At 38.9% G+C, this 13,354-nt stretch overlaps 1 protein-coding gene across 1 annotated transcript in view; it reads right to left on the minus strand.

The window, feature by feature from the left end:
• HOOK3 (hook microtubule tethering protein 3) overlaps positions 1-13,354 on the minus strand; it is a 97,290-nt gene that overhangs the window by 14,696 nt on the left and 69,240 nt on the right. The window contains exons 14-17 of the mRNA XM_068531958.1: positions 12,435-12,504; positions 9,393-9,533; positions 4,968-5,055; positions 450-484 (exon numbers count right to left, since the gene is read on the minus strand). Coding sequence (XP_068388059.1) covers positions 450-484; positions 4,968-5,055; positions 9,393-9,533; positions 12,435-12,504 — 334 coding nt within the window. The remainder of the gene's footprint in view (positions 1-449; positions 485-4,967; positions 5,056-9,392; positions 9,534-12,434; positions 12,505-13,354) is intronic.

The following is a 13,354-nucleotide window of genomic DNA, read 5'->3' on the forward strand; positions in this document are numbered from 1 at the left end:
GTGGCCCGTTCCTGCATAGAAAGCTTGGTTGGGACAGTCACAGCTCTGGTTTACATACTGTCTGTGGCCGCTCTCGAACCTCAGAGCTAAGTGGTTGTGATGCAGACCACCGTTTGCCAAGCCTAAAGCAACCACTCTCCGTTCCTTACAGAAAACACTTCTGACTGCTGATCCAGAGGGTCCCACACTCCTACCTGGGATCGCAAATACTATCGTGAAGATATAAAACCCTGGAATCTCACTTGAGAAAACAGTTCTAACCCAGTCATTGTTTTGATTTGAGGACCTGGGGTGAAGATGACCCTTTAGATACTATTAATGTCTCTTATAATCTTCTATACCTTCAGGGCCACCCATGCCGCTGCCTAGATACTCTGTAATCACCAACACAAAACACTGATGTTTCACTGGACAATGTAACAATGAGCCTCAATAGCTTTTATACTTACAGATGTTCTTCAAGCTTCTTTTTTAGAAGAACTGACTGAAAATGGAAAATAAAAAAGTTTATTACTTAACATTTTAACTAATAAATTAACTAATTAAAAAAAATTAAGAATACAGTAGTAAATAACTCTTGAGTGAGCCCTCAGTAAGTTCTCTGGTCAAAGAGCTGAAAATACACAATGTACCCAAGTTTATTTCTCTTTGATAAGGGAGACAGCAGCCTATTAAGTGATAACAACAATCAGCATAAAATACCCATAAACTGTATGTCTGAGTCAGGGAAATGAATAAAAAAGCCACTTACGTACAGACCTAATATTCCTGGATGCAATAAGCAGGTAGAACTCTAATAATAATAGACTGTCCCTAAGACACTTTTTATCTGCTATATTTTCCTTGCATCATGGGATCAACTTCTGTAAACACTTACTGAATTAATCAGAAGTTTCTGATATGCACAGGTTGCAAATAGTTTATGTGACAGGATAGGAACGTGAAAGATGGGATATGCACAGCATTTAATATGCTGGAGAATGCAGCTTTGACTGGGTATTTAAAAAAAGAGTCTCCTGAGAAGCAGGAGATCAGAACTGACCTAAAATAAACAAAGAATAACGGCATTCCATACAGGACCGCCAGGTTTCATAATTAAACTCAACGCTTGTAGGGTACACATTACTAATGAATTCTGTGAAACAGTTCACGTTGAGATAAATAGTTACATAATTAATTCAGCCAAACCCAAATAACACGGACTTAGGAAACAAACTGTCCAACCAGTCAAGAGCAGCACGGAGGGGAACATACCCGTCACACCGGGCTCTTCCATTTTCAGTCCCCTGACTTGACAGTGACTACTGTCATCGCTTCTTCGAGCCCATTCTGACACAGCTCTGGAATATTCAAATGCACTTTTTCGCTGAGTATGTCAACTACAGCTAGGTTAGTGGACCACGATGTCCTCTACCACTGCTTCCCCCAAACATAGAGAAAGATGATAACCCTGCTGACTTTTTTTTTTAAATAAATTTATTTATTTTATTTATTTATTTTTGGCTGCATTGGGTCTTCGTTGCTGCACGCGGGCTTCTCATTGCGGTGGCTTCTCTTGTTGCGGAGCATGGGTTCTAGGTGTGCGGGCTTCAGTAGTTGTGGCACGCAGGCTCAATAGCTGTGGCCCGAGGGCTAAGAGCACAGGCTCAGTAGTTGTGGTGCACGGGCTTAGTTGCTCCGCGGCCTGTGGGATCTTCCTGGACCAGGACTCAAACCCGTGTCCCCTGCATTGGCAGGTGGACTCTCAACCACTGCGTCACCAGGGAAGTCACAACCCTGTTGACTTTTGATTACTGCTCGTTCCTTCTCCAGTACAGAGGGTAAAATGAAAATACTTTAAAAAACACCTCAGCTTTAATTGTGCATTTCTGTCTTGATTAGGCTCTAAGCAAGATTAATTTTTAAATCTGAGATAATATATAATAAAATGATTATGTAATGAGCAGTTAATATGCCAGGCACTCACTGAAGTCTGTCATGTGCACTGTCTCATGTCAACCTCACAGCCGTGAGTGACACCAGCCCCATCTCATGGCTGAGGGAGGTGAGGCTGGGGAGACACCCAGGAGCTTTCCAGAGGCAGATCGCAAATTACAACCCAGGCCTGCCAGACCCCGGAGTCCAGGCACAGTCCTCACCTCCAGTGAAGCCTCTCCAGTGGAAGACTGTTACTCTCATGAAATGTGGCAGCAGGAGGCCAGACTGTGACAGCAAGCTAGCTTCAAAATACTTTATAAAAACAAACTAGTTATAACAATGGGGGTAGGAGTGGGATGGGAAATAAAAGGAGCAGAGTTCCTTTTAGCCTGACCTGTTAGGTTTTTGATATCCTTTAAGTATCTTAATTGTAAAGGGCATAAACCTGTAAGTAATATTGGTATATTCCTTTTGCATAAAACTCCTGTTAATTTAAAATTTCAACCACGTCAACTATGATGGCAGATAATGTATAAATCAAAAAACTCTTCAATATATAGAAATGAATAGGAAGCCATACTTACAATAGCCTTGAGCAGAAACCATGCCAAGAGACAGAGAGGACATATTAGTATGAAGCAAACACAGCAGCCAATAGAAGGAACGATTTAGTAATTCATGAACAGAAGTAAAAGACACGCATTTTTTTTCAAAAATGTACATTTTTCTTTCTTCTATGGTCTCCTCATCCTGTCTTGTTCTCTGGAGTTTTATACACTGTGGCTAGCTCAAATTATCCATATGCCTGGATATAACAATGCTTTTCTGCTTCCATGCTAAAAATAAATGACATAAAAATAATAATAAAAATGTGCAAATCATGCTACTCTGACTTAAGGTCACATGAAAGGACTGTGCTTTTGATAACAGAAATGGGCAGAAATTACGTTGTTCTTTAGAGAGGATCAATTCCATTTGGCAGGTTGCTCTGTGCATTACACATTCCTGAGAAGCAACACTGTAGGTTGGGTGAAAAGAGAGGAGACAACAACACTGAACACCTGCTGTGGGAAGAACCACATGTCGTGGATCACACTTTTCTCCACATTATGCTGAGCCCACCTTCAGAATGAGGAAAGTTTCTATCTGAATCTTTACAGAGAAAACAGCTCCGAGAGGATTTTCAAGAATTTAGAGCAACACATCTCATTAGCATCTGAGCAGTCAAATAAATTGACTAATTTATGCAAATAGTACTTTTAGGCCTGGCGACTCATTTCTGAAATATGGCCTCTTAAAGCAATGACACAGCATATTTAATCAGATTTGATAGCCACAGTGATACCTAATCAGGCTATGTAAAAAATTTTTTACAGAATAAATACCTTTCTGTATGTTTAAATATAAGTAAGAACAGCAAGTATAATGGTTTTTATACTCTAACACTAAGGTTGAGTGGATACTGATGTTTGCCATTTTTACTTCCTAGGATCTGCACACCCTTCCCCTCTCTACCATAACAAATCAACAGAAAGTCTCCTCAAAGTTTTCGAGACCAAATCGAAATCTACGTTTACCTCAGTTTAAGGGACCTAGTGATTTCACTGAACTAAGAAATGTTACCCGCTTTGGTTCACTGCTAAGACCCTCTTAGTTTTACTAGTATTTTCATACACGAATGGTGGTTTTGCTTGTGATTTAGCATTCTGGATAAAGGTATGCTTGAAAGTAAACCATGGTATTTCAAACTAGTTCCATTTTAATAAGGGGATGATGTGGTTTAAATGTTGGTGAGAATTTTAGGAACTGGGAATCCATGTGGGGATCTAAGAAGAACTACCAACACATCAGAGGATGAATTACAGCCCGTCATCTCAGAGAGCACGCTGCCAGCATAAGGCAGATGGATGCTTAAGAAACTCATAAAATTAGGTCACCAGTGAGCTTTTTATACCTCACACTCTCAGGTTTTAAGTAATATGCTGTTTTGTTTTTACACCCTCTTACGTTCCTAAGGCTGGACGGAACTAGATGTGTCTACAGTTTTGAATGTTGAGTGCCCCAAATGACTCTAACAATGAAAACAACCAAATAGGTTTATACTCAAAAACCAGAGTTTATAGCCAATTACTCTGGCAAAAGGAAAAAAGTTACCAACTGACTGAAGCAAAGATTAAACTTCAGTTGTCATCTCCTCTTCACACTAGTTTTGAGCACTTTTACAGGTGCATCTCTATTGTATACAGCTCATTAAATGTAAGGGATCTGCAAAACATGACTGATTTACGCCTGCATCAGGGGCTGACTACTACGAGCTGCCTCAGTTCCCTGTGAGGGGCGGTGAGCAAGGGGAGGTGGCGAGCACCCCGCTCCCGCCTCGGCGCACTTACTCTTTTCTAGGTGAGCGCCTGCCAAGCAGGCGGGGCTAGGACAGAAGGGCAGAGTGCTAAGGGATATTAAAATAGGGCAGTGCGCTTATATTTGAGAGAGAGAGAGAGAGAGAGAGCGTGCGCGCAAGCGGGGGCAGGGGAGTATGTGTGTGTGTGTGAGAATGTGCATGTGAGTATGTGAGTGTGTGTGTGTATGTGTGTGGCGGGGGGGCAGGGGGAGAAAGAGGGATTCATAAACCTAGAGATGGTAGGATTTTAGAAATGGCATTATTTTCTTAAAATCAATTTTACAACAAACGCTGCTACTTGAACATGCTAAGTTTCTAACAGCATTTTTTTTTTTTTTTTTTGACCAGAGGGAAAAACCTATACTCTGAATACTGAGGTGAGCACATGTAAAACATAAAACCCCAATTAATTCTTTAGCTGATAACTACAAGTGAACTTCTAATTCCCAGCAGGGTGAATCTGAAAGAGACAATAAAGTACTGTCTGGTCCTTTTTATAAGGAATGTTAGTAAAAGGAAAACACTGTTTCTTTTCTATAACCACTAAAATTACAATTATTTTGATACAGACCATCAAATAAAAAATAAAAGTTATAGCTTTTCTTAACGTTATGAAACTGTTGGACCATCACTGGTACATATTAAGACTTACATCTTCTGCCTTTGAGCCTTGATCCTGTAAAGATTTTTGCAATTCTTCGACTTGTGACTGTACTTCCAGAAGTCTTTGATTCACCAGCCTAGAAATCAAAGGTACATTAATTTTTCAAGTTCTGACTAAACTTATGCCTTTTGCCTTAGGTTTTCACATTGGTTAGAGAAACAGTATAATTAGAAAAACAAAGCCTCATGTTATAGTCGTAGTAGCTCACTTTTCTGGTTGTTTTTTGTATTGCTTACAATTTCTATGATGATATCCAATGCAGTGTTTTGGTGGACACACGTTGTTGAGCTGGTACAGTTATGCACGTATATTTATCTGAAATTCACTTTACTATAGGTTCATTCAAACTGAGTGTCAGGCACCACGCTCAGCACAGTGTTAACAGACCCTTGCACTCGAATTTAGTAGGGAGGGAAAATGTAAAGAAATAAAATACGAGCTAAATACTTCAACACAGCACACAGAGGTACACAGAGGAGTGACGGCTGCTCAAAGAAGCTAGGACTGCACCTAACTGGGTGGAGGAGTTGGGCTTCACGTGAATGGAGACCAGACAGTAAATAAAACGCTTATGTGGTTAAGGGTGGAAAGGGGATTCAAGACGGAGAATTGAGCATGTCCGAAGCACACAGGAAGGGAGCAGGTACGAAGAGTTCAGGAACTGTATGGCTGAAGACCAAGTTATGAGGCGAAGGAAGGCTGGAGATGAAACCAGAGGAGAAAAGGAGAGGCTGGGACACCCCTCTGAGAAATGCAAATGTATTTTTATTTATCCTATCATCGGGCCTAAAATTTTGTTGGGACGGGAATAGCCCAGCCAGCCTTTAAAAATGCTGATTCTGGAGCTCAATCCCCATAAATTCTCTAGATCATTGGGATGAAACATTCAGGGGACCAGCAGGTCTTGGACGATGTGGAAGGATCAGACAGTGTTTCAGAAAGATCACGCTGGTGTGAAAGTGGAGGAGACCGTCTGGGAAGCCCCACCGGGGCCGGCACAGTGATCACGCCTCCCCCTGAAACAGAAGGGGGCAGAGGCGGGGTGCACGGAAAATGCAAAGGAATACAAGGAGCAAAAAGTAACTCAGGAGTCCGGTCTGAGCTACCAAGGACCATTTACTGAGAAAGGGAATACAGCAGGAGCAGGCTGAGAAAGAAGCACAAAGGACTTCATTTGGTATTTGTCGAAAATGAAGTGATGAGAGATGCCTGTCGAACAGCGGGACACCTGCACCTGAAGCCCAGCGGGAGGCCCGAGCCGAGCCTCCAGACCCAAGAGCCCTTCGGCAATGACTGAAGCCACGAGCGTGAGTAACAGTGGCCAGAAAGGACGTGAACCAGCTCAGAGGGGCCACGGCAGACCGCCAAGCAAAGGGCGGGAGGAGGAGCCTCGCCCTGGACAGTAATCCAAGGACCGGGAGAGACACAAGCGAGGGCTGTTCCTGGAACTGAGAACAAGTCTGAGCAAGGGGAAACGACCCACAAGGAAAACAGCGAAGAGGCGAGGAGAGACAAAGTCCTAAATGCCCCCACTGCGCTGGCTAGTAAGTACTTGAGTAAAAGCCAGACTGCTCCCAATTAAGGACAAAACAGGGCAATGAATATTTAGAATCCAAATAGCCAAGAAGTTCAGTGAGAAATTTTTTTTACTCAACAAGTTACAAGAAATTCTTACTGTAAACCTCTAGGTTCTATAATTTAGTGAGAATCACAGTAAAAAGGCAATAAGTCTATAATAATAACTGATGTTTTTCACACAAAGGAATCTGTTTTTTCACTCAGTGAAAGAATTATCTGAAAACTCATGTTCAGTATGGAACAGAGGTACACAAGTACGTTGCTAACTGTAACTTTGTTTAATCTTCTCAGGAAGCAATGTGAAAAATATATCAAACTGTAAGACCATTTCAACTATCCATCTTAGACATTTTTGAAATTATTCAGTCAAAAAACATTGTTACTAGGTGGAGGCCATCGTAAATGTCATAAAACATAGTCTAACATATCAATTAAAGCATGGAGCGTACACATACACACACATGTATGAACCTATAAAAATATATATACAAAAAAGTTTCAACTACAAAATAAATGAGGATTATAATGCTGACCTCATGGGGTTGTTTAGAAAACTAAGTGAGATAATATATAAAGGGTGTGCGTGCACATAGCAGGTGCTCTGCAAATGCCTCGACTTTCTTTCTCCCCCTTCAAGGGTTTAGTTAATCAACATTTTAATCCAAGTCTAATTACATATAGTTGTCAAGGGGGTGTAGGGAGAGGGTGAGCTTGAGATCACAACCTACTCTGAGAGGGAAGGGAAGGAAATCACACGTGCTTCCAGAGAGCTCCCCGAGCCGTTCCGATACGGCTCCACTCTCGACCCTTCATGCCTCTCCTTACATTGTTTGAGGGTCAACAGGTATTACAGATTTTAACAAACACCAACTTGTTGGGAAAACTAACTGGAAAGGACTTTGGAGGTTTACTACAAACCTCTCCTTCTAAGGTGACATATGGTGGTGAGCAAATTGTATTTGAGGTCATACAGTTATGAGACTAAGTAGAACTGAAACTCTGCTTTCTTGGTGCTAACCCAGTGCTGTCAAAGAGTAAGAGGTTAAGGTACAGACCAGGTAAGGTAAACACTTATTAAACTCAGTAAGAACAAACTTATGATAATTCACTTAAGAGAAAAGCATCCTGTGAGGAGAAGACAGGGAAAAAAACGTTTTATAAATGTGGCAGAAGATAAACTGGCAAGAAAGAGGTTAAGTAGAGGCTTTGGAGTCTGGTAGCCTGGGTCTCAGCCCAAATTCCTACATGTGTAAAACTTTAATAAAGTAAGACCACATGCTTAAAACACTTAGCACAATGTTTGGAACAACACTGGAACATGTTTGGAACAGCAGTTTAATAAATGTTAGCTGCTCTGATTACTAGTATTACTGGTACAGATCATAATACCCACAGATGGCTAAAATCTAAAGGTAAGTTATCATCAGTGTTGTAATTTAATAAACAAACACAGCTGTAAATAACAGGGATTTAGGAGGTAACCAGTCATCTACATGCACGAGTCCTCTACGAATGACAACTAGCTGTTCTATTTTGAAGGAGAAAGAGTAATAGCTGTAAGATCTGTGAAAAACAAGGCAAAGTGTTACAGAAAATGTTGTAGGTGTTGATTCACTGATAAGAAATTAGTGTTGGGAGAAGGCTCTCCCCACTAAGATGCTAAAAGACAGTGGAGGCTAAGGATGAAGGGGGTAACTCAAGGTGCTCTCACCATGGGCTCTGCATGATTGCCTGCTGTTTTCTACAACTCCCATTCCTCCTCCTTCTCTTTTTCCACTTTTTCTAAGTATTTTTAAAAAGTATTCATTATCTATGCTCCTAAGAATTGATATAAAAATGTCTCCTTATGTTTATGCTTAATTATGCTCTAATAATCACCCTGGTATTTACACTGTTTGCTGATTCTCCCTCAGCAGCTTTAAAAATTAAAGTTACAGGAAGAAGGGTAGGATATGTAAAACTATCATAACAATTTTGACTCTCAAGACTGACTCACACCTGGGAAATGTCAAATCAATCAGGCAGAATAAGCAAAGAATCTGTAATATCACATAAACTGTGAAACTATTTATAAAATTGTCAAATCCCTCACAAATGACAGAATATCACAGCTCTAAGAAAAAGAAAAGACATCATATGTCTGGTATTTAAGAAACATTTCCAAAAAGGAAAGGAATCGGAAGATTGTCACAATAAAATATAAAAGTAGCCCTTGCCAGAGTAAGCTACTGGTTTAAAAGTAGTTTGGACAAACTGCCTACTGCAATACTCTTAAAACTTACAAGCAGAAAAGTGATGTTCTTGTTAAATTTGCAGATTCTAAATTCTCAAAATAATTGAATTGTTCATATGATGGATGACTTCCTATCAGAGTCACAAGAAATAACAGATTAAAAAAAAAAAGCCCTATCAACTGAATCATGATGGATCCTACTGTTTTCCTCATACCAGTCAATTCTTTGAAACATTAGCTTGTAAAAACAGGGCAAACTCTACTAATATGAGCATGACTATGAAGTAAAATTGTCTCAAAAGACTGTGAATAAATCATGACTTTTTTAATCCTCTAGTTTTAATTAGTGATTAGAAAGGGAAAATGGTAGGACTTTGGTATCATTTTGCCAGAAGAGCTGAAGACGGGAATGCTATTACATAGAGACAATACTTTTGGGCAAATTTGCCCGTAATTGGAAAAGTGGAAGATAGTACTCTTGAAATGACATGGAATAACACACTTTCACTTTTCAAACCACAACTCAAACCTTTGTTTAAGGGAATCAAAATCAAGGTGAATAGAGAAAACCTGGGTCTAAGCTGCCGCCACGCGCCTCCTACCTGTTCTCTGTCTCCAGTTCATTCTTGCGTAGGCTGGCATCATCTAGAAGGCTCTGCAATAAGGCGATTTTTTCATTGTCTGAACCCTCCTGGTTAATTTTTAACATCTTATTCTCATGCTGAAGACGAATAAGTTTCTCCCTGAGAGCAGAAGAAAAACGGATTAACATAGTTATCAAAATCCAGCTACGCACTGTTATAGATTTAATACATAGAACAGAAATGAAAAACAAAGTACCTGGAAAGAATTTAGCTCCTGTTGTAACTGGCTGAGACATTACATTTCAGGTCTTAAGCACTTTCTTTTTAGAATGGACAATCTTAAGATAACAGAATCTCCAAATAGCATGACTTGTAATGAATGAGGTTTCAAAATCCTATTTCCTTTCTGATTTAAGCATTTAAGCTGTGAATGATTTAAGCATTTAAGCTGTGAATGCACCTATGTATTTGTTCTTTGGTTCTCATCAGCAAAACATCATCTCTAATGCTATGCTCTTACATTACCAATAATTTGGTGGCAAGATGTAACATTCAACGAAGAATGCCTTCAGGACATGCAGTCCATCCATTCCTGTAGATACGGTAGAACTGTAGTCTTGTAACAGGACAGATTATCAGAGCCAGGTTACTGGACTGCATTGTTTGGGGCTCTTTGTGTGATGCCAAAAGCTTACACTGAGGGATGCTAAAAGCAACAGCCACACAAAACTGGCCACTACGAATACTGCAGGGATGATATAATTGAACATTAATTCACATGACGATATCACTGAAGATGTACGTCTTAAAGATAGAATTCATCCTTTATGTTAGAGAGGGTCATCTCTAGAGGGCCGCATGAAGAAGATATTACTATCCATACCAGACGCTATGGAAAACTGTGCTTCTCATGGAAAAAGAAAAAACAAAAGCGAAATATCAAACACACACAAACATTCTGCTCTTATTTTGTAAACACTGTAAACCTTATAAAGTACTTTAACTTTTGCTATTGAAAAGATGAGAGTCAAATCTGTAGCCCAACTCAAGCAGTTACACAGAACTTGATATATTTTGTAAATTGAAAAAAAATGACTTCATCATATTTGTCAATTACAAAGTAAAACAAGCTCATTGTAGGGTGAAAAAAAGATAAATGAGAAGAAAATACAAACCCTCCATAACCCTGCAGTGCAAAATAATTACTGCTGAAATACAGCCTTCTAACTTTATGCATACGTACAAACATGCAAACACTTGTAAAAATGAATCTCACAGTACCTATCACATTGGTATCTGCTATTTACACTTAACTTCTCACAATCTTTTCATATCATTAAATTTTATACTTTAATATTTTAAATGACATGTTAAAATATATAGACGATCATTATTTAATTCATGCCCAGTTATTGGGCACTTAGATTATTACCAATTTTGAACCTTAACATGTTATTAATGATTCGCTTTATAAATATCCTTTTGTGTATATCCTTGGGTATTTCCTCAGAATTAATTCTCAGGAAAGTAATTTTTCTGTCAAAAGATAGGCACATTTTTTAGACAACATACACATTCTGCCAAACTGCTCAAAAGAAAAGTTGTACAACCACAAGAAAAAAAATTTTTTGGTAATTATGTGTGGTGATGGATATTAACTAGACTTAATACGGTAATCATTTCACAACATACATACATAGCAAATCATTATGTTGTATACCTAAAGCTGTTACACAGTTATATGTCAATTATATCTCATTTGAAAAAGATTGTATCACTTTAATCTTTTACTCCTAGTTTATGAGGTTTCCAATTTCTCCACACCCTTAAAATCAGTGAAAATCACCACTTTTAACGGATTTTTGCAAACTGGAAAAGCAAATTTCATTATGCATCAAGAATACTGACCCATTGTCTATGATATACATTGAGAAATTTCATCCTTTGTACTATTTCATTTTCTTAATAGCTCTTCTAGACATATTCTAGACACAGAGAATATTTTAATTTGTATTGAGTAATTCTCAATAAAACCCATTTTATTTGTTGAATTTTTATCATTGTTCTTTTGTCTCAGAACTTAAAAATCTAACTGCATTACCTACAAGCTTCCTTAAAATTTGTTTTTTGGACATAACCATTTATTTATAAATATTCATAAAAATAAGTGTGTTTGTTCATTCAACAAACTTTATTGGTCCAATAATAAAGTACCATGTCAGACAGCAGAAAAGTAAAAGGTATACAAGATGCTTCCAGAATTGGTGTTCCATTATGCACCTTTTGTCTGTCCTTCTTAAACAAATGTCAACAACAAAAAACATTGTCTTCATTTATTCAATAAGTATTTCAATGCCTATCGCAATTTTCACAGTTTATAAAACTTTTACACAACCATTATTTTAGTTAATACCTCCAAGGATGTTATGAAGAATCAAGGCTAGTGTCAATTTAAAAAGGGGACAAATTAGCCCAAACAAGGTAAAAGGAATATTCAGGATTACTCATTCACCTTCTGATGGACGGCTGGTGCCTCCCTATCAATTTTTCATTCTTAAACGTAAAGCCAGGCATATACTGAAATAATTGGAATATTTAAAATGCTATGACTAAATACAAATGTAAGGTACTACTGAGGGAAGAGTAGTAGAGATGAGGAGATGCTTCCTCCTGTCTGTGCATTCTGTCTTTCCCAGGCCATTCCCTGTACTTGAGTAATAAATCTTAGTGACTAATTATTTTGCAGGCTGATGGCTAAGCATAACCTTTGTCTTTGGGCCACGTGGTTTCCCTGCTAAATGCCTGCTGAGGATGCCCAAGCACAGATAGATTAGTTTACTGAGTATGTGTGAGACACTGTCCTCCCAAAGAGAGAAATCAAGTCTCTGTGGGGACAGCTGAAGAAAGCCCCTAACAGGCTGAAATCATGGACATCTAACCTGGAGTTCGTGTTGAAAGTGTTAGCGATAAAGAAAAGGAACTGGTCCTCTGTATTACAGAGAAGTACATTTTCTCCAAGAATATTGTGCAGTGTGGCTGTGACCTTCACCATCTCCTTACCTGATTTCAGGTGTGACGATCTCTGCTGCCAGACTATCTGAAGATTCCTGACTTCCCAGAGGCATTAACCCTGTAAACAAACAAGCATGGGTGCAAGGTTAAGAGAGGGCACAGCTACCTCCTTTAGTTCCTATATGAACCCCTACTTTGAGCATTCATTTTAACAGCTAAAATCTTTAATTCAAGTAAAAAACCATGTCACAGTTGCCTTACATGATTGCCTTACAACATTATTATTATATCATTTTAACACTTTTTAAGTGTACAGTTGAGTGGCACTAAGTCCCATGTTGGCGCTAAGGCACTATGTTGTGGAACCATCACTACTATCTATTCCCAAACTCTTTCATCACTCAAAACGTAAATTCTGGAACCATTAAGCAGTAACTCCCCATTACTTTCTCCCTCAGCTCCTTGTAACTTTAGTTCCAATTTCTGTCTGTCTAAATGAATTTGCCCATTCTAGACACCTCACACCAACATTTGTCCTTTTGTGCCTGGCTCACTTCACCTAACATAATGTTTTCAATATTCATCTATGTTGCACCATTTATCACGACTTCATCTCTTTATATGGCCAAATAATAACCCATTATACATACATATCACATTTTCTTTATCCATGTATCTGTCTATGGACACATGGGTTGTTCCCACCTTTTGGCTATTGTGAATAATGCTGCTATGAACATTGGTATACCAGGATGTGGTTGAGTCCTTGCTTTGATTCTTTTGTATATACACTTAGGAATGGAATTTCTGGATCATATGGTAACTTTTTAAAGAACCACCAAACTCTTCCGCAGTGGCTGACCCATTTTACGTTCCCACCAGCAAGGCAAGAGGGCTCCGACTTCTCCACACCCTCACCAACACTTGTTACTTTCCTTTTTTTTTTCTTTTTTGATAGTAGCCATCCT

The sequence above is a fragment of the Eschrichtius robustus genome, chromosome 21, assembly GCF_028021215.1.
Source record: "Eschrichtius robustus isolate mEscRob2 chromosome 21, mEscRob2.pri, whole genome shotgun sequence".
NCBI classification, from domain to species: domain Eukaryota; kingdom Metazoa; phylum Chordata; class Mammalia; order Artiodactyla; family Eschrichtiidae; genus Eschrichtius; species Eschrichtius robustus.